The sequence below is a fragment of the Kwoniella europaea genome, chromosome 1 (genome assembly GCF_036810445.1).
Source record: "Kwoniella europaea PYCC6329 chromosome 1, complete sequence".
NCBI lineage: Eukaryota > Fungi > Basidiomycota > Tremellomycetes > Tremellales > Cryptococcaceae > Kwoniella > Kwoniella europaea.
In genome coordinates this window covers 1,158,252-1,179,220 of record NC_089487.1, presented here as the reverse complement: position 1 = coordinate 1,179,220, position 20,969 = coordinate 1,158,252, and the positions used below count along the sequence as shown (strand labels likewise).

General features: G+C 43.4%; 6 protein-coding genes across 6 annotated transcripts; 2 read left to right on the top strand and 4 right to left on the bottom strand.

The window, feature by feature from the left end:
- Nucleotides 1-961: 961 nt before the first annotated feature.
- V865_000440 (uncharacterized protein) lies at nt 962-3,575 on the top strand (the record flags this gene model as incomplete). The annotated part of the gene is made up of 4 exons (XM_066224271.1): nt 962-1,003; nt 1,220-1,482; nt 1,638-2,973; nt 3,036-3,575. 4 exons carry the CDS (start codon nt 962-964, stop codon nt 3,573-3,575), a joined length of 2,181 nt encoding a protein of 726 aa, XP_066080368.1.
- Nucleotides 3,576-4,777: 1,202 nt separating this feature from the next.
- Nucleotides 4,778-5,851, bottom strand: V865_000439 (uncharacterized protein; the record flags this gene model as incomplete). Its single annotated transcript, XM_066224270.1, has 4 exons — nt 4,778-4,952; nt 5,038-5,216; nt 5,331-5,517; nt 5,610-5,851. 4 exons carry the CDS (start codon nt 5,849-5,851, stop codon nt 4,778-4,780), a joined length of 783 nt encoding a protein of 260 aa, XP_066080367.1.
- Nucleotides 5,852-6,413: 562 nt separating this feature from the next.
- On the bottom strand, nt 6,414-8,420 carry V865_000438 (uncharacterized protein; the record flags this gene model as incomplete). The annotated part of the gene is made up of 8 exons (XM_066224269.1): nt 6,414-6,514; nt 6,609-7,176; nt 7,253-7,444; nt 7,532-7,629; nt 7,712-7,796; nt 7,907-7,996; nt 8,088-8,175; nt 8,287-8,420. 8 exons carry the CDS (start codon nt 8,418-8,420, stop codon nt 6,414-6,416), a joined length of 1,356 nt encoding a protein of 451 aa, XP_066080366.1.
- Nucleotides 8,421-9,008: 588 nt separating this feature from the next.
- Nucleotides 9,009-11,284, bottom strand: V865_000437 (uncharacterized protein; the record flags this gene model as incomplete). Its single annotated transcript, XM_066224268.1, has 5 exons — nt 9,009-9,802; nt 9,867-10,673; nt 10,757-10,846; nt 10,912-11,038; nt 11,114-11,284. 5 exons carry the CDS (start codon nt 11,282-11,284, stop codon nt 9,009-9,011), a joined length of 1,989 nt encoding a protein of 662 aa, XP_066080365.1.
- A 2,152-nt stretch (nt 11,285-13,436) lies between these two features.
- On the bottom strand, nt 13,437-17,121 carry V865_000436 (uncharacterized protein; the record flags this gene model as incomplete). The annotated part of the gene is made up of 13 exons (XM_066224267.1): nt 13,437-13,664; nt 13,725-14,010; nt 14,129-14,248; nt 14,340-14,492; nt 14,562-14,687; nt 14,771-14,974; nt 15,124-15,269; nt 15,358-15,452; nt 15,520-15,679; nt 15,760-15,806; nt 15,879-15,945; nt 16,014-16,291; nt 16,395-17,121. 13 exons carry the CDS (start codon nt 17,119-17,121, stop codon nt 13,437-13,439), a joined length of 2,637 nt encoding a protein of 878 aa, XP_066080364.1.
- A 568-nt stretch (nt 17,122-17,689) lies between these two features.
- Nucleotides 17,690-20,415, top strand: V865_000435 (uncharacterized protein; the record flags this gene model as incomplete). The annotated part of the gene is made up of 11 exons (XM_066224266.1): nt 17,690-17,710; nt 17,837-18,083; nt 18,274-18,355; nt 18,418-18,620; nt 18,689-18,947; nt 19,011-19,112; nt 19,176-19,287; nt 19,358-19,586; nt 19,661-19,778; nt 19,898-20,066; nt 20,179-20,415. The coding sequence occupies 11 exons, from the start codon at nt 17,690-17,692 to the stop codon at nt 20,413-20,415; spliced, it is 1,779 nt and encodes a 592-aa protein (XP_066080363.1).
- Nucleotides 20,416-20,969: the final 554 nt, after the last annotated feature.

Sequence of the window (20,969 nt, the reverse complement as noted above, 5' to 3'; positions counted from 1 at the left end):
TCCAATGTTGACGGCCGTCAAAGCGCCGGAGGTTCCTCAACTTTACGAATAGCTAGATTAAAAGACCTGACCTCCACTTGCCTACTGGCCGAGGAAGCAGGGCCCTTCGAAGATTGACGAATAAGAATTGAGTCTTCTTTCCCGTATCAGGGAACATGATCAGAGCCGCTCTGTCCCTGAACACCTTCGTTTTCTTATCTCTGGGAAGCAGTCTTCGTACATTCCATGTGATAGACAGGCGTCGACATCTCGTTTGGATGCAAGACAGGATGAGATGTAGATCTTCAGTCCAGCTTACTTTCACGTATCATCAGGGTGTACGCTTGACCCGTTCATAACCTGAGTATGATTCACTGCATGTATGAGTATCGTTTGTTCGTCTGGCCATTCCTCGTCTCGTCGGCACGCACAGACAACGAAGGATCCGATGCCCGGGTAAATGGTAGATATTGTAATGTAATGTATGTAATGGCCACTTAGGAAAGAGGGATTAGGGAAGATTACCAATTGCGGTTAAACTGATTAGTTGGTTTGTAATGATTGATTAGGAATTAGGAATGGATTAACTCTGGTTTGGTTGATCCATCCCATATCCATTGGATCCTTGCTCAGGGTAAACTGCAAACTAGCAACCACTCATACTCCAATGAATCACTCTCTCAATTAACATATTGTTGACAAACCACATACACCATCCTCATATACATTACTTTGCTTGCACATCTCATTTCATCATCATTCATCCGTTCACATCCAGCACCAGATCCAGAACATCTCAGAGAGCCTCACCGATCACTCATACCTATAGTGTAGTACAATCCATCTGGGATTACGAGTAAACGAGACAAGTCGAAGTTGAATCGGGTTCCCGACTGGTCCAAAGCTCTTCAACCCTGATTAATCAAACATCAAACATTAAACATAGCATTGATTGTCATCAGAACCAAATAACGCAATCAACATGCCCCATCCTGCATCTGCTGCAGGCTCATCGGGAGAATCAGTGAGTCTACACAAGATGCATATGATTCATCGTCGGGAACAAGATGGAGGCGAGGGGAAGTCATTGGCTCGTCACGCGAGCCTTATCATGACTCGTGGGAATGCGATGTTCCCTCCCCAACATTAACGTCGAGGTCGTGTGATAGCATATGATCTCTCTTCCCACATGACATGCTATCAGCACGGCATATATACTGATATCATTCGAACATTACAGCGTGCCGCTCCCACACCTCTCGCCGTTCCTTCACCTGCTCCACAACCTTCCACTTCCGCCTCTGCTGGCAACTCCCTCTCCGCATCCCAAGCTTCCCAAGCGACATCCGTCCTCACAGAAGATGAGGAAGATCTAGAAGACTACAGACCTGGTGGATACCACCCTGTCAACATAGGAGACGAATTCAACAACGGACGTTACATGATAGTGAGAAAATTAGGTTGGGGTCATTTTTCGACTGTATGGTTAGCTAGGGATAACAAGTATGTGTTCATTTTCTCTGTTCACTCACAAATTTTCGGCGAACCGACGTATCTACTATATCATTTCCCCTGCCACACACCCTCGTCCGCACTAGGATGTTCCCGATATCAGCGGATGAGATCTAGCACTAACTCATGTGTTCCAACCATCTTAGCACTAAACGGCATGTCGCGCTCAAAGTGGTCAAATCCGATGGACATTACACTGAAACCGCTCTCGATGAGATCCAACTACTTCAACGTGTCGTCAACTCGTCTCAGACGCATGCAGGACGATGTCACGTAGTAGGGCTAGTGGACAATTTCAGGCATACCGGACCAAATGGTAGTCACGTCTGTATGGTGTTTGAAGTATTGGGAGAGAACTTGCTAGGATTGATCAAAAGGTATCAACATCGCGGTGTACCTCAACATATCGTCAAGCAAATTGCAAAGCAAGTTCTACTCGGTTTAGATTACCTCCATACGGAATGTCGGATCATCCATACGGATCTGAAACCTGAGAACGTTTTGATCTGTATAGAAGATGTTGAGTCCGTCGTGCAAGCTGAACTGGCATCGTGTCCAGCAGCAGTACCAACAAAATTAGTCGGTGTCCCTCCCTCTCAAGGTCGATTGGGTAATCAAACACCTCGGAAAGATGGGCTTTTCATCGTTGGATCTCAACCTCTGCCATCGCCAAGTTCAAGTTATTCAAGTAGTCCGATGTTAGATAAATATGGATTTGGAATGAGTAAAATCTCCGGTGTAGATGCTTTCCCTACATCAAACAGTGTGGCTGGAGCTTCGCTCGCGAAAAGGGCAACAACGACTGATGCTTTAGGAAATGGTATGGAAAACGTCAAATTGGGCGAGTCAGGATTGTCATGGGAAAAAACAAAGGCGCCCGCCCCACCAGCATCGACAGGACCTTCATTGTTATCTCAACAGATGAGCGCCGCTCCTCCTTCACCATCACTTCAACCTATCAACGCACCCCCTTCATCATCTACCAATCCATCTACCACTGCTACCCCTAGTCAAACGATAATTTCAACTCCAGCTACAACACCGGATTCAGGTCGAAATGACGAGGCGAAAATATCCACTTCTGTTATGTCTACCGAATCACTCTCTCCACCAAACCACCAAAGCAAACCACCCACCAGCGACAACCCACCCCTCGGACAATCTTCCTCGACTACCGGATTCACTACCTCTCCCGCTACTTCTCATGTCAACAATCTACAAGACCAGGAAGCACACCATGATCCTGATGACCCTAGTAGGGATGCACCGGTGGCGGGCGATCCGAACCACCTTCCTCCTCCGTTCCCATATGATCCGGTAAGCCTCGAGAGGATAACGGTCAAGATTGCCGATTTGGGTAATGCATGTTGGGTCGATCATCACTTTACGAACGATATTCAAACGAGACAGTATAGATGTCCGGAGATCATATTGGGTACGAGGTGGAATCAGAGCGTGGATATATGGAGTGCTGCGTGTTTGGTAGGTTATACTTCTCAGCTTGTTCTTCACGTTTGATACTGATTACTGATCACATCTTACAGTTCTTCGAGTTATTGACTGGTGATTATCTATTCGATCCTCAACCAGGTGTGAAATACGATAAGGACGACGACCACGTTGCTCAAATCATGGAATTGCTCGGTGAAATGCCAAGATCATTAGCTCTATCTGGCAAATACTCTCATGAGATGTTCAATCGACGAGGTGAACTAAGACATATAAGTAGATTGAGGTTCTGGCCTATGATCTCGGTGCTGAAAGAGAAATACCTGATGGAACATGCCGATGCGGAATTATTGTCATCATTCCTCATGCCGATGTTACACTATTACCCGGACTCGAGAGCGACCGCAGCCGAATTGGTCAATCACCCTTGGCTCGAAGGGGTAGTGGTGCAAGGGGAGTTGGAGATGGCTCAGAATTTCCATCAATCCGAAGTTGAACGGATAAGACAACAACAGGAAACGTCAACCGAAGAGAAAGGTAAAGAGCACGAGAAAGACAAGGGACCTGTACAGTTGAAAGACGTTTTGGGCTTGGGACCCTCGGTGAAAGGAATGGTTGGAATGGGGAGGATCTAATTTCAGAGATATCGTCAGGGAAAGTTGGATTGGGAGAAGATCGCCCAGTGCAATAGTCCACTGGTCAAGATGGTGAAGTGAGATGTAGTGGACTGGAGGGACAGTGAATCAACAAATCATCGATGATATCATCTGGGATCGCCCGACATCGAATTTCGGATGTTGGTCGTCACTCAATCGGGAAACCAATGAGTCCGGAGGGAACAGGATGTAATGTAAAATGAAACAAGCGATATCTCAAGGTTGTGCGGGGGGTCAAGTCGTTGTAGGAGAAAAGATACTTTATGTTGTCAAATCTGAAATATAGAAATAGAAATATCAAGAAACGTATTTCGTTGTTGTCAATCCCAATCCCAAACCCGAATAAAGAAATCGATAATCAAATAACATTGAAATACCGAATCAAAATCAACCTTCAATCCTTAAATGATCGATCTTCAATTTTAGTCCAAATCCGAATCAAACAAACTCCTGTCCTTATTTTGCTTTTCCCTCCCTAGTATCTGGTTGGATCAACAGGATATATAATCGATAATTACCCATCTCTTTTCCTATATTTTCAAGCTACAATATATCAATCAGATTCAACGTCAAATCTCCCTCTTTACCTCATAGAATTCCAGTCTCTCTTTCTCTTCCCGTTTCTCCTCTGTTTGACTCTCATAGATGATATTTTGCTGACTCTACATTACGTTACGTGTTTCTTCCGGTTTCTGGTCTCTGGTCGCGGTTCCGATAGGTTGTTATATTGATTTTTCTACTCCATAATCGTTTTCGTATTTGAGAAAGATATGATGATGAAATTTAATCTGAAATAGCGTGATTCATTATAAAATCAAAGCAAGAGACTTCTTCTGGTCCCTTATTGCAGTGCCAATCCGATGAGAACATTGATGGCAGAGTGTTGAGTGTAACAAAGGGTAGACCAGTGTACTACTACTGTATGTTCGAATCGAAGAGAAAGGTGAACTGAGAATCCCATTGATCTCTCTTACCGAGACATTGTGAAGTAAACGCGCAGTGTACTTTGATAAGGTCACGATTTTGAGGTATTTTGAAGATGACAAGTGATAAATTGAGTTACATATAGATACTTAAGCTGGTCTATACAATCTACAGTACTTGGATACATGAGCGTGTATGAATGGATACGGTATAAGAAGGAAAACTGGTTCATTGACCTTGATCTTGACCTGATGTACTTAGATATGATCAAATAATCTTTGAATCGATCTATCTGCCTGATCATCTCGAATAGCTCCAACTCCATTTCCATCTTCATTTCCCGAAGACAGTGATCTTTGATTCCGACCTTTCTCCAAATCGACATATGAGTGTTCAATATCATCGATAACCTCATCACTCAAGAAAATACCACTACAATATAACCAGTTAGTTTTACCTCTTCATCCGGTATCACAACACAAACGATCAAAGTATCCTAAATGAATAGTTTACTCACTTTTCAGCCTGATTGGTCAATAAATCTTTAGACCATTTATCATAAACGGCAGTTAAGAGGGTCGAACCAAACACAGCGAAAATACTAATTATACTTGCCCAACCTAATTTGACATCTATGATGTGATCGACTGAAGGATCGATATGGGGTAGAAGTAAGAGAGAAAGTGATGAGAAGATCTATACATTTAATCATCATCGTCAATCATCAATTTATGAACCTATCCTTGATGATGAAATGGATACAGACACGATTAAAAATCACTAAACGAACAAAGGGTAAAGCAAACTTACAACACCAAATACACCAATGAAATCTTTGATAACCAACACCACCAATGTGAATCTCCTTAATACTTTTGATTCTGAATTGTTCATCCATCGTTTGGTAGTTGTATAATGGTAGAATACACCCAATAGGAGAGTATAAGTGGCGAGGGAGTAATAGATCTGATAAGATAGGAGAAAAGGGATGGTATTGCTATATCGCCAAACAACAGATCAACTTGATCAGTCCATTAATGAAAAATGTGGAGAGATCCATCTATCCATAATTTCGACACATTAACTCACCTAACCATCTTACCTACCAGACCTTCCTCACATCCTACTTTCCTCGTACCAACCCAACAACTACCATCCATATTGATTCTAATCTTCATACCATTCTCATCCAACGAAAGAGGTAAAGTACTTGTGTATTCCACCAGATTCTCCATTCCCAATCCACTACTTCCAGTGGATGAAGGTGGACCGTAAGATGTCCATAGTAGGGCTAGGGAAGTGGGTAAAGCTGATAAGAAGATTGATAGCATGTTTGGAACAATTGTATTCAGAATGGTGAGTTTCTCTTTGATCTTTTGGGTTTTCTGTTGTTTCAATTGTAAGTAGAGGTTGTTAGTCGGTTATATCTATTTTCAGGTATATGGACACGAAAGTCTTTTATAAGATCATGTCTATATCAGTATGTCACCTGCGTCAAGTAGACGAGCAAGCCAAGTCATTCCAGGTCAAAGGTCCTTTGTTTATAATCCCCTTGGCAAAAGTCAAAAGTAAGTTGGAGAAAGGAACATTAAGCTGATCAATAATTATGAAAGGTTCCGACTGTGGGTCAGAGGACAAAGACAAAATCCTTTAATACAAGTTATACTAAGGTTTCTACTCCAGAACTCAGTCGCCCTTTAACCTTTCATCATTAGGGGAATGATCAGTAATTAGTCAGGTCAGTGATCTGTTCTAAGATCTTTGATATTGGACATAACAAATCGCGCGTTTGTGTCAAAAAGTAACGAACTGACCTATCAACACGTATGTAGAAGCTGATCAAATACATTACATACCTACAAAATCACATTCTACACCAGTCCACACTGCAACCTAATCCCACTCATCATCATCACTATCATCCTCATCATCACTTCCTATATCCGCTTTTCTCTTGGATAACGCAGCTGCCAAACTCGACGCTAGATCAGGGGCTAAAACAACATCAAAAACAAAGACATGTTAGCATTTCCATTTTCAATCTCCCATCACCCCACGTTCATATCTATCAGAATGCACGTAACTCACCATCTTCAGTAGTAGAAGCTACAGCCGCAGCAGCTCCGGCACCTACAACCGCTCCAGCGCCGACAGCAGCAGCCCCACCAGCCAAGGGCGACACGCGCTGTTCGATAGGATCAACTCTCTTGAGATTGTGTACTCCCTTTCCTTGGATTGACGCAAGTAAGGCCGAACGACCCGTATCTCCCCCTGCGGGAGGTACAGGTGGTGCTGGAGGTGCTCGACCGCCTGAAGGAGGAGGGGGAGGTGGGGGAGGTGCACCTCGACCCCCTGCTGGCGGTGGTGGTGGTGGAGGGGGAGGGGGCGCTGATCCTCCTGCTCGGGGTGGTGCGGGTGGTGGAGGTGGTGGCGGAGGTGCTGCGACGCTACTCCGAGGAGGTGCCATGGGTGGTGGTGGAGGGGGAGGAGCAGAGGGTGGAAGGGATGTTCGACCTGGTGGAGGGGGAGGGGGAGGTGCGGAAGTAGGTACAGCCACGGATGATGGTCGAGCAGAACGAGAGGTAGGTGGTGGAGGAGCGGGCTTTCGACGTGAGGTCGGTGCAGGTGGTGGAGGGGGTTTCTTCGGTGCAGTGGCCTGATTGAGGTATCAGTCATCCATCAACTTATGATTTTGACTATGCAAACATCAATCGAATCCAAATGTCGCTTACCTTCTCTATACCACCTTGTTGCTGTACAAAGTCCTTGATGAATTTCTCATTCTGTTGAATATCCTTTGCTGAGATACCTTTCATACTAAGTTGTTCAAGGAGGATCTGCCATGATGGATCCACACCAGATGATGAGAATCCTTTCTCACTATCGAATCCCATATGAGCAACATGTTTGAATGATCCAGCGGACTAAGTCATCGATATCGTAATGTCAGCAACAAGAATACTTTGACGTTTTCCTTGACAAACACAACCCCAAGCCAAAGGTATACTTACGGGTCCAGAGATCAGTGATTTATCGATCTTTCCTCCTTTCTTCTTCTTGGTCGGTGTTGACGTACTAGCTTTCTCTTTCTTATCTTCTTTCACTTTTGCTATTGTAAGGAAGATGATCACACAGTCAGTAAAATGATCATCAAGCGACCACCTAGATTCTCAGTGGCTGATACGACTCACTAGCATATTTCGACCTATTAGCTACTTTCTTATAGAAATCATGGGCTTCCTGTTCGGACGCAAAGACAAATGCGAATTGTGAGTTCTGCGATGCAATGCATCGAATAAGTCAGTATGATTAGGATATTTCTCGAGTATCATTAGGTGTAGCACCAGTATCTCCCAGTGATACATGTATGATCTAGCACAACTCACATCACCTTGCCAAGAATGAAAGAAAGTTTTCTCCTGATTATACTCTATCTCATTGGGTAATTCGTGTTCCCAGATGACACCACGATATGACTATTCTCATCCCATCTTGCCATTAGCTTCTTCCGATGTACCGCTGCATATCAAGCCAGATGGTAGCGGAGAAGTTGAAATGTATGCTTACAGATAGATCAACTACTCTGAACCATAATCCACCTTTTGCCTTATCAGCACAAAATACCAATGCACCTTCTGCTCCAGCGTATGACCATCTACAACCCACGTCGCCCGTGTGTTAGCTCCATATCACATCACATCAACGCAAAAGATGTGATCATAAGACCTAATGAGATAGATGATATACAGAGTAGAGCTCGACTCACGATTGACTACCAGATTTACACTGATATACCCTCGCTACTGTAGCAGTCACGATTTTATTAGTTGAACTTGAAGATGGGATGGCTTTTTTGACTTTTGCTTTATCATCGCTTGAGAGGGTCGTTGATGCACCCATATTGTCTGTTGTGAATTATATGTATTTATGAGTACAATATGAAGTGATGTCTAGTGAAGTGATGTTGTTCAACCAGTCCAGGTATGTTACGTTATGCGTTCGATTGAAGTGGCAATGACGCATGACCAAACCAGACTGCACAGCACAGCTTACACCTCTCACAGTGGCAAACTACTCAACCAATTCAGCTGCCATTTACATACACATGCACTGAGATGCATAATCATTTTCATTATCATCATCATAGTACTGTCTGTTGATGACTCTCGATCAAACAGAATTGTCCGTCTTTCAATAATCAACGAATGAATGGATGAATTGGATCAAATAAGTAACCTCTAAAAAGAAAAGTCCCATCGTGAATATTCAAAAATGCTATTTATATTAAAATGAACTATTATCTACAGAATGAAAATTAAAACTATATGCTAAGAAACTGTCCAAAGGAGACATAAGGATGAAGAAATGTCCATTTAAAACGGCTGTTGAGAAAGAAGTTACAAATGATGTGATCGTCATGTATGCTAATGAGGAATGCTTTTTGGGTTATCGAGCCAATCAATCTATATATGTTCGTGGTCGTTCTGATTATAAGAATGACAAGCACGATATCAAACCCGCTATCAAGGTACTCGTCAAACCAATCACAACAGCATGAGTCGATGATGAAGTGGTGGTAGCACCCTGGTTGGTCGATGCTGACGAACTGTCCGCACTTTCTGTCGACGAAGGCGTAGTGAGAGCTATTATAGTCGATGTAGGTAGATCCTCATTCGCTTGAGTAGTTTGAGTTTCTAATTTACCCGATCCGACCATGATAAATTCACCTTGGGAAGGTACACCATTAATTACGACGAAGAACATCGCTGGTCCAGGTTGGAACAAGTTGGGTCCGTTGGTTCCAGGCATCTGAGAGACGATGTGTGTCGTCTTACCTGTATTCATATCTACCGAGTAGCTCGAGTTGAGTTGGAGATATCGTTGCCCGAAACCAATAGCATGCGTATTGAATCCACCTCGAATAACGACAATCTTGGTATTCTGAGCGGTAGCTTCGTCGGTATTGTTCAAGGTGATGTTGAATGACGATCCACCGTAAGTGAGGTTTTGGGGGAGACCTTCGTAGACGGGTCGTTCTTCGTTGTAGTACCATGGGTACCATTTCTCAGAGTCGGTTCGAGATCGCCATTGAGTAGTGGTGAAATCTTTGTTAGGGTTGGAACCAGCGATGAAGATGGACCCATCAGGTAAGAGGATGGCCGTGGAGTGATACATTCTTTCGTTGGCAGAGGCGGTCAACCCGGTTCGGTTCCATCGTGATCCAGCAGGTGCAGAAGAGTTGTAGATGGCGGGCATGTAGATTGGAGCTTGACCGTAGGATTCTATAGATAGCAATTTCGATGTCAGCTGACACCATCATACATGGATAGATAAGATATCACTCACGTCCAACAGAGTATCCATCATCACCATAACCGGCAGTTCCCATACCCACACCATTACCCATCCAGAAAGTTCCATCTGGAAGAATGACAAATTGACCCATACTTCTACCTTCGAACATGTAATCGTCATCCTCGTACTTGGCACTACCTTCTGGTGTGATTCTCACACAGGTGTTGTCGGCGGGAACAGCAGTAACATTGTAACCAGCTGTGCCGTCGTTACCCCACTGGGTCGTGTTAGAACCACCGCAGAATAGGATCGTAGCGGCGTAGTCGTTGTCGGGGATCAAGGGGAGCATGGCGGTGGCGGCTGAAGCAGGATAGACACGAGCAGCGTAAGGCATGTCGGGAAGATCGGTGGTCTCCTTGGTGTTGTAATCGTAAAGAATGGTCTTTCGGTTAGCCTGCATGAAGAGTTTACCAGAGGGCATCAACCATGTCAAAGCGTAGAGGTTGATGGGGAGGGTGTCGGCAAGGAACTGTAAGTCTACGGGATCGTCGGCACGAGGTGGGAAGAATTCGTATGTTGGGTTATCCTGAGCTTGGGTGTTGACGTATCCACCGTTCTTATCACCACCGATAATGATCAGTGATCCATCCGGTAAAGCTTCTACCATAGGGTACCATCGTCTTCCGGTCATCTGAAGCCATCCACCAGTGTTATCATCGGATATCGAATAAGAGGTTGTTCCCTGTATATATTCACATGATTCGTCGGTACAGGGGTTAAGCATTCGGATGGCGGTACCACCGTCAGTATCCGAGTACGCTTCGGCAGCAGTAGAAGCGACACCACCAGTGGTTACAGCTATATGAAAGGAAGGATATGTCAGTTCTCAAAACCAATATGAAAATTGTCTCATTCAAGTCGATAGCATGGGGATGACTTACGTTGATTACCACCGAATACTACCCAAGTACCATTACCCAACACACCACCACCCGCACAGAAGGTATTCGAGAAGACATCCATCGTTCGGTCTGGACACCGCAAGGTCAGTCAGTTTCCTCCAGGTCTATATCGTACGACTGAACCATTCACTCACACTCGTTGGTCTCGATATCATACTCAGTAGCCCAAGCAGGATGCGTGCCATACTCTCCGTCAATCTCCACGGGGTTATTCTCAGTTTTGTCCAATACGTAAATCTTCTTGTTGTTACCCAAGAATACCTATTGAGAGCGGAGTGGCGGGAAGATCAGTTTGTTATATTTACCAGTACAGTGTTTGGGTTGAGTGGGACTTACCATCTGCGCACTGACACCTGTATCACCGACACTCTCAAAACCCAGTGGAGTCGCCGCAGCGGCAGCACGTTTCCTACCATCTAATGGAGGAGCAGCTGGATCTCTCCATGCTGAACCGAGGACAAGGAGGGGTAAGAGGGAAAGTAGCGTAAAGATATTTATAGATGACATGTTGTTGTAGTTGATCTTGATTTGGAGGGGGGTGTTTCTTTATTGCCTTCTTCTTCGTTGAGATGGATCAATAAGAAAGAGTATTTTACTTTATATGAAATGGAAAAGAAAATGAAAAGGGAAAGGAAAAGAAATGAAACGGATAGGATAGGATAGGGTGTAGGGTGTAGTCGGACTGCTGGACGAGTGGGAGTGGGATTGGGAGTAAGAGATCAAAGGATGTTTTTTGGAGGTTGAACGTGAATAAAGTGTATCAAAGGAAGGTTTGGTTCGTACGTGGTGCGTTGAAAGGGTTTGTTGTACGCCGGGAGACCAGTTGGTATGATATGAAGCGAACAAGTGAGAGTGGAGATGATAAGACGTATTGGTTAGCGAACTAGTTGATACCGCAGAGTAGTATGTTATGATGAGAATTGTTGTAAAAAAGGGAAAAAAAGGGCGAATGTTTGATGATGACGCTAATCGAGTGGTTGATGATCAAAGCGTAACAAATGATGGGAGATGATGGTTATGATGTATTCGCCACCAAGGTATGTTGAAAAGCAATGTAAAAGTATCTCAGGAAGGATATGAATGTAAGACGAGGACGAGAACGTAAAGCGGTGTTTGATGAAAGGTGATGAAGGAATGTTATGTTGATTATCGTAGGCCAAGGAAAGCCAAGCGGAATGTAACTGGATTATGCAGACTCACAATATATCTGTGTTATTTGCTATGCTATGATATCACCTGCACTGATATTGTGGACTATCCCGAAAGTGAACTGCAGGTTGGAAGAGATTATAAAAGATAGATCGGACGATTAGGATCGTTGTTGTTGATGTTGATGATATCGATGATATATCCGAACCGATTAGAAATAAAAACCAAATCTGCTGAAACTGCAACTTCTTCTTCTTTCTTCTTCTCGAAAACAAACAATTGAGGATGATGTTGATGATGAAGAAAGAAGAAGAAAAGAACAATACTGCTATAGCTGTCGCAAAGCAAAGTGGAAAAAACGATGAAAACATAGGTACTGAGCATACATACATATACATACATACCTCCATTACCCTCGGACTGCGAAGTTTGCTTGAAAACTGAACTGAACTATTCGCCGCTATGCTATTCTTGATACCTGAGGCGATGTCAGGTACACCGGACAGGGTACAAGGGTAATGATATTTTTAGCGTCATTCGTTTCTTTCCCAAACAACCACCTGAACAACGTGGCTTCGAGCTTCCCGATGACGTAAATCATCACAATCCCTAAGTAACATGCCGGTTAATTCTCAGATTCGTTTACAAAGTATTTGGGGGAGATACCACACTGCAGAACAGTGAGATGGTCCGAAACATCCAACCGCACTAAAACATGTTTGTTCGTCCTTTTCTCTCTTTGTATATGAAACGAATCATCTTCTGCACAATTGAAATGTGGTCGAAAATGGCTTGTGCGAAAAATGATTCTTTCATACGTCTGCCAAAAAGCCAGATCACCTGCCATGTGTACAATGACGATGATGTTAATGACGAGCACAGCGCATGTCTCACTTTCATCTCGTTATATACCACTTCTTGCTGTGCATGGAATGACATGGCATGATGATGTATGGCATGGTATGAAGGGAAATCTCACGGAACATTCCGACAAAAACGTGCCATAAGGGGTTGAAGGGGGTATACGACTACATATCATGCCCACGAGTAATCTCACAGAGTATAGTACGGTCATCCGATCTGTCCGCAAGGCTATGCGATCGCATCACTCACACACTTCGGATTCGCTTCTTGTTCATTTCTTTGGAATCAACGTAACTATCTATGGTGGGCCCCCATTTAACGCAACAATCACTTTGTTGACACTTCGTTTCTATGAATAACCTAGATATCCTATAATCAAAGAAAGGGAACGATGTCTCCTAGAATACCATTGACATCAACAATTACTCTGTATAAATCTTGTACACTTTGTTGATATTTCGTTTCTATGAATAGTTGAATAGTCGATCCAACTTCAATAAATAGAACAACATATTATTTCTTGAATTACATATAAACATGGGATATTCAGAGATACTGTATACACAGCATCATCATTCATACGGCCGAAATGACGAGAAGATGACATTGATATCCTCCTCGTTTTGTCCGACTCTGTCCAGTTTGATTAATCATCCTCAATCTCCATCGTACTTCCTTCTCCCACTTCTTCCTCAATTGCCAAATCAACTCTTCCAATCTGACTCATCTCTTCCATCCCATTTATCCCATGAGAATTCAACTGATATCCTCCGTGAGAAGTTGACGGAGGGGGATGGATGATACTTTCACCTCCTGCATCATCCAACGTAGCCGGATCGAGCTCAATAGGTAAAGGACCAAATATTGGGTTTCCCTATACTCAATTGAACAACATCAGTCCACATAAACAATGAATTAGAGTAATTCAACTCACCTTAGGAACGTTGAAAGGATCCAATTCCCTCTCTCCCAAGCGTCCAGGCAAACCAGGTAAACTCGTCGGATCCAAACTATCCATCTGTTCTTTCAAACTCATCTCCAATAACACAGTCGATATTGGATCTTGCGAATTGAGAGATAGGGATTGATGATAGATCTTGATCGACTCTCTAATCTCGCCTCTTAATTGCCATATCATCCCAAGGGAAGAATAAGCAATAGAGTTGGTTGGGTCCAGTCGGATCGTTAGACGATAATTGTGTTCGGCTTTATCATAGTTTCTACATACCTCAACGTTTCACAGATCAGCTTCAATTCTAACTCAATGATAATCAAATGAAGAGATCGAGCCCTGATGTAAGAAACATATGAATCGATGAAGAGACACAATCTACCCACCTCATATGCCTATAGGCATGTCCAAGATTACAATAAGTGACTGCCCAAACGGATTTAACACCTTGCATCTCCCATGAGGCTCTGAGGGCTTTCCTGAAGTAACTCGCAGCTTGATCGTAGCTAGTAGATAAATACATTTATAAATCAGTCTTGCTCAGAGACGATCATTCACATCACCAGACGCTTCCTAATTTGCATCACAAACACTCACTCTTCTCTGTTATACGCAACCACACCTAGCTCGTTCAACAAAAGTGGATCAGAAGAATTGATCACCTCTGCAGCTCTGAAATATTCTTCTGCGAGGTTTGACGCGGACAACTGGAGATGTTCCATCCCGATAAATAAGAGGGGTAAGTGGGATCTAGTCAAGTCCAAACAGAAGAAATGTCAGCTCGAATGCCTGTCAAGGTGAAAAGAGATTTTTACCTACCCTTGGAATAGCCTTGCCGAAGTGGAATAAGCAGTAATAGCATGATCATGTTCACCTTCATATGCGAACGAATGGGCGAAAGCTATCCACGCAGGAGCGAATCGAGAATCGATCAAATTTGCTTTACTATAGAAATCCATCAAAATTCTCCTCAGTTTTGATTCAAAGTTTCGTAACATTTCAGAAGCAGAACTATCAACCGGACTCACCTAAAATACCTTCTAGCTTCTGCCCATCTTTTACCACTGAAATACCATAATCCCACCGCATACCATGTCGTAGCAGCTTGAGGATCCTGTTCGACCAAGTCATGCGCAAGCATGAACAGGGAAGATCGCAGTCGGTGAATATGGTGCATACATGCTAGATGTAATGGTAATGCCGTGGGATGACCCGGTATACGAGATAATATCCTATTGACGATGAAATAAGATCAGCATTATATCACACGGACAATCAGTAGGGAACGGTCGTCAACTTCATCACAGATGATGATGATCGTCCGTCGTCTATGAGGTAAAACCCGCTACAGATCGACTACAACGTGAAAGATCCCACTCACTTCGTCGTAACAGCATAACAATCCTCCCATTTATACTTCGAATACAATTCATCTGCCAATCCTACTAGGACGTCACAATTATCACCTAGACCATACTGTTTCGTCAATTCTTCTCGGGCTCGTTCAACCTCTTTGACATGACCATCCTGAAACAAGAACAAAGAGTATCAGCTGTACATCGATACGATACAACGATCCGTCTAAACCTAGTGAACTAGCAGTATTCAAGCTCACCTTTTTCAATTTGGTCATATACATCAATTTAACAAAATGACCATCTTCTTCTGAAAGTTGTTTTCGATATGACAGATTACGTATGAATTCCCATTCTACCATAGATAAGTCAATCCTATATACTCTCGATCCAATCTATTCAATGTTCGACATGACACTCACCCTCTTTCTCACTCATCATTCCACCTTCTATCAACTCCTTGAACGCATCGTAATTCTTAACATCCAACATTAAAGCTTCCATAAACGATTCTTTTGCTAATGCGAATGACGATAATCGTAAATGAAGTAAAGCACGTAAATGACATATTGATGAGTGAAGCTATGAGCAGAATATTATTGTCAGTTCACCAGATCTCACCCGTTCCTTCTGGAGGAAAGATAAACCTTTCAGATGCTCACCTTTATCCCCTCGTCTTGCGAAGGTGAATCTGGACCTGTATCCGGACCTGGACGACATTACCATGATCAATATAAGCTGATCACCATCAACATTTGCTGAAAACGTTCCCACAGCTTACCAATCTCTTTAAAAGGATTCGATTCTCCTAGTAATTCCAAAGCTTCGTGATATTTTTCCTGATGTACCTATCACACACCAATATCAGCTAAGCTCCAGATCTATGATCATACACAAAAAGAGAGAGAGAACTTACCAAACATTGAGCGGCAAGATATCTACAAGCCAGACTCTCATCCACCAGCCTTCTTTCCACCCCGATACTCCCATGAGAAGATATCTCAATCTCGATGTGTCTATTACCATTCATGAGATCATCTTCATCTTGAGGTGATTTACCTTTCCCCTTATCCCTTATTCCCAAACTATTCTTCGGTGGAGGGGGTAATGGATCTGTCAACAGTTTTTCCGCTCGGAGGTAATGTCCTGTGAGGAAGTGCGTTTGGGCTAACCAGAATGCATCGTTTGGGTCACCTAGAAAATAGTAAAGTTAAGAAATGTTAGTAATATCTCTCGATTGGATCAACCAGTCCAAAGAATTAAGATATGATGTAACGGTTGATTGTAAGTGACTTACCCGTCCAACTCAATATCTTATCACCCCAAAAAGCAGCCGTCTCATATAAATGTTGCATGATCGCATCATGTCTCCAGAGTCTCATGGAATCTACCATACTCCAATTTTTCTCTTCTCCTTCTCCGTCCACTTCTGGTCGTACTTCTTCATCATCTTCGTCAGTCGCTGATAAGTCATAATCAGGATGATTGTTATGATCGTTATGATTATTTTGAGTTTTCTTTCTAGGTGAAGTTCGTCTAGTCCTCTCAGGTAACGGTAAAGGTAAAGGGGAAATTTCCGTTTCTCTCAATCTAGATTTCGGTAAGTTCCTTCCAGCACCAGATGGAGTACCTGTACCATTATATGATCCTGATCCTGATCCTGATTTGTGTATGAATCTTGGTGATACCTGTGATATACCTCTATTACCTTGTTCCACCACATTGGCATTTATCCCCTTATTAGATTTCGTCTTTTGGTTTTTCGATCTGGATGGATAGGTGAAAGAGAAACTCAAATCGCTCGGTTCATCTATCGATATATCATTGAGTGTAGACTGGTCTGCCACAAGATTATGTGTATGTGTAGGTGCGAATGAGAAACTGTTAGATAAGGATGATCGAGCGGGTAAATTTCGTCGATGATGTCTGTGTACCGAGGTGGAAGGGATAGGGGAGTAAGGGATAGCTGGTGGATTGGATGAGGAGGAGGATGATGGATTGGGAGGTGTGAACATCTGTGGCATCGTGAATGGGTATGATGGTATGGTCGTATATTATACTATGCTATGCTGTATCGTTGTTGATATCGTTCAACATGAGTTGAGAATAGCTTTGATCTTGACTTTCTTCCGTCTCTCATCTTCTTCCCCTCGACGCGTTCAAGAACATAGGAAGCACCCCACGTGGTATAGAAGTGAGGTATTACATAATATAGTCAAGCTGGCTTAGCCGTACCTGATCGGAGGTTTATGGTTTAATGGGTGCAGCAAACAGAGTACTTTATGCGGATGACACAACTGCAGTAATAGTCTAATAGGTTAAGGGTCAAAAAAGGTCCAAGCTCAGAGCATGTAGAATAAATGGAAATCAGAAGTGGTAGAATGGGTAAATGGGTAAATGGGGGCACAGACTAAGAAGATGACAGCAACACCAACATCGATCAACTAAACATTACCTACTCTTCATTCCACTTCATCACATTCCTTTTATCATCCATCAATCATCCTCATCCACCTGTACATCTCCTCCTCACCTCGTACCGATCATCATATACCCGCGAAGGAGGAACAAATCATAGAGAGATAAACAAATATGCAACCGCCTATATATAACGTACGTCAACTTTCCTTCTTCGCGTCGTTCTTACTATGTTCCTCTTTCTCTTTTTGGTTAGGATTGTAGTATGCATTGTACAGATAGAGATACTGATATGTTACGTTACGTTGTATGGATGAATAGCATCACCGACTCCCACCTGCAGGAGCGACCTCGCAATCTAATCAATCTCAATCCCAACAATCTCAATCTCAACAAGCACCACCACCTCCTCCTCAAGGGATGCCTGGACAACAACAACCTAGTGTATTGTCGACTTCGTCGAACGTGAGATTGAACGAGTTCTTTGAACTGATAAAGCAAGAGTTTGAACAAGTGGGACAAGAGGGGAATATATGGAAGGCGCAGAGGGATGAGTACGAGGCGAAGAGTGAGTTTCATTCACTCATTTCGCGGCAGCTAGGGGTGGGATGGGGCGGTGTTTATGTAAAGGGTGGGAGGGTGGGATGATATTATATACACGAATGCGATATACACGTATCGTATGAGTAGATGATACCAGAATACTGCTAAATTCAATTTTGAAGATACCATACGCTAACCACCCTACTACCTCACAGTCCAGCAACAGATCAATGAACTCGGACTTATCAGACAATCATTATACGAACTCGAATCTAATCATGCCAAAGTCAGACAAGAGTGAGTTGTACTTGACATGTTTTATCAACAAACAACTTGCTCACTCCACTTCAACTTTGCAGGTACGAGGGGGAAATCGCACGATTGAGAAGAGAATTAGAAAGCCGTGGTGGTCAAAGTGGAGCAGGACCTTCAGGTGTACCCGGAACTGGCGGACCTACTTCACCGCCTGAATTACCTAGACCAGGTAACGATGAGAGGGATAGACCTCCTTACGGGAAATCCCTCCCTGGACCTCCTCTTAATGGTGCTGAACCTGGTGGATGTGAGCGCCACCTTCACTTTTACTCCCATACTCCGAATTAAGTTCCAATTCTAATTTTTCTTGTCTAGCTCGATCGCCCTACCCACCTCCGGGAGGGATCATCCCTCGACCCGCATCAACAGATAGAGAAAGAGACAGACGTAATAGGGAAAGAGCGATCGCAGCTTCGAACGTACCACCATCACCTCCCGTACATTTATCAGATCTCGATCCAGACAATGTCTCGAGAGAGCTCAAGAAGGAAGGAGGTGATTGGCAAGCTATGTGGAGCAGCCAGATGAGGAAACAATTAGACGTGGCTCTAGTGCATACCCTTGAACATGAGACGTATGTGAATCTCGTTTGATAGACGTGAGACATCGTTGAAAGCTAATGATACATCCTGATCAGTGTCGTCTGTTGTGTGAAGTTCTCAAACGATGGTAAATACTTGGCTACTGGTTGTAACAGAACCGCTCAGATCTACGACGTGAAATCTGGAGGAAGGGTCACGTGAGTGCTGGTCCATATCAGATCCGTAAAATACCCCTTACTGATTCCTATGTTCCGATATAGCACCCTCCAAGACGAAGCTGCCAACCGAACTGGCGATTTATACATCCGAAGTATCTGTTTCAGTCCGGATGGCAAATTTTTAGCTACCGGTGCTGAAGATCGACAAATCAGGGTGAGTTCATCATTAGCTTCTACTTCCTTTTGCATCCCAACCGATGGAATAAGCTGATTACTGCTTGTAGATCTGGGATATCAAGCAAAAAAGAATCAGACATTTGTTACAAGGACACATGCAAGAGATTTACTCTCTCGATTTCTCAAGAGATGGAAGATTCCTAGTCTCCGGTTCGGGTGATAAATCAGCTAGAATCTGGGATATCGAAAAGGGTCTTTGTGTGTTTGATTTGAGGATCGAAGATTTCATTCATAATGAACATGGACCAATCGATGCGGGAATTACTAGTGTTGCGTGTGAGTGTATCCATTTTTCATCTTACCGATCACTAAAGATAGGACGCTGATGCAATTCGACGCGGTGTAAATAGTATCTCCCGATGGTAAGCTCGTAGCTGCCGGATCACTCGATACGATGGTGAGAGTGTGGAACGTTCAAACTGGACAACAAGTAGAGAGGCTCAAGGGACACAAGGACTCAGTGTACAGGTGAGCTATCCCTCATTAAAAAACCCCAAATTACTAGTCTCGTCTATCGTCTATCGTGACCTGCAATCTCTCGTAAATTTCCTATTTGCTAATTTACTCTCATCTGAAATGCATCGCAGCGTCGCCTTCTCGCCTGATGGAAAATGCCTTGTCTCCGGATCTCTCGATCGAACTCTCCGAATCTGGGATTTGACAGGTACGAAGCGAGAAGCCGAGATCTTACCTCCTGGATCAAAGGATATCCAAAAGAATTTGGGTACTTGTCAATCTACTCTGAATGGACACAAGGTGGGTTATACAGTTTCTTCTTTTCGTCTTCTCATCTTACAGTCGTCCTGTTAGCCTTCATTGTTCACTACTGAAATTGTCTTGACTTATGCTGACTCACTCATGATTATAGGACTATGTCCTCTCCGTCGCCATCTCTCCAGACGGTCAATGGGTAGTCTCAGGATCGAAGGATCGATCGATCCAATTCTGGCATATCGCAACTGGTCAAGCACAACTGATGCTTCAGGGACACAAGAACTCCGTTATCTCCATTGATTTGGCTAGGTCAGGTGGTTATTTGGCGAGTGGAAGTGGTGACTGTATGGCTAGGATCTGGAAATATGAACCTTACAGTGGAAGGGAGTGATGGGTAAACATCGATTATTGTATATATGGTTGATTGTTTCTGTATAAAAAGGATTAGTAGTGTGATTATCCAATATCAAAATATCTTATAGAGAATCCTTCTGCTCTTCGAGAAGATAGAAATAGGAATTCTGTAATCAGATCAAAACCTACATTACAGTAAGGTATTAGTTCGTGCTATTCGTATGTCTCTTTTTTATCTCTTTCTTTCGTTCGTTCACGTCTACCTACATACACATATGAATACAAGTATAAGAGTCCATCCTATTCTATCCATTCTGGTATTGCATCCACTCCATCAATGGTCTAGACATTCGTCAAATGACACTTTCCAGCCTTAGAAATATGAAACGAGGTGTCTAGCTGTCTAGCTGCTCAGGCTCAGGCTCCAGGCTCAGGTCCGGGGGGAGGGTGATATACCTCATCGGAAGGTATTTTTCGGACTCAGATTCGAATCCATCGATAAGTTAGGGCTCGTTCAATGACTTTTGGTCTCAGGTTGCTCTTTCCTATCTTCTTTCGACTGATTCACTCTTGGGCATACTGTACATACAT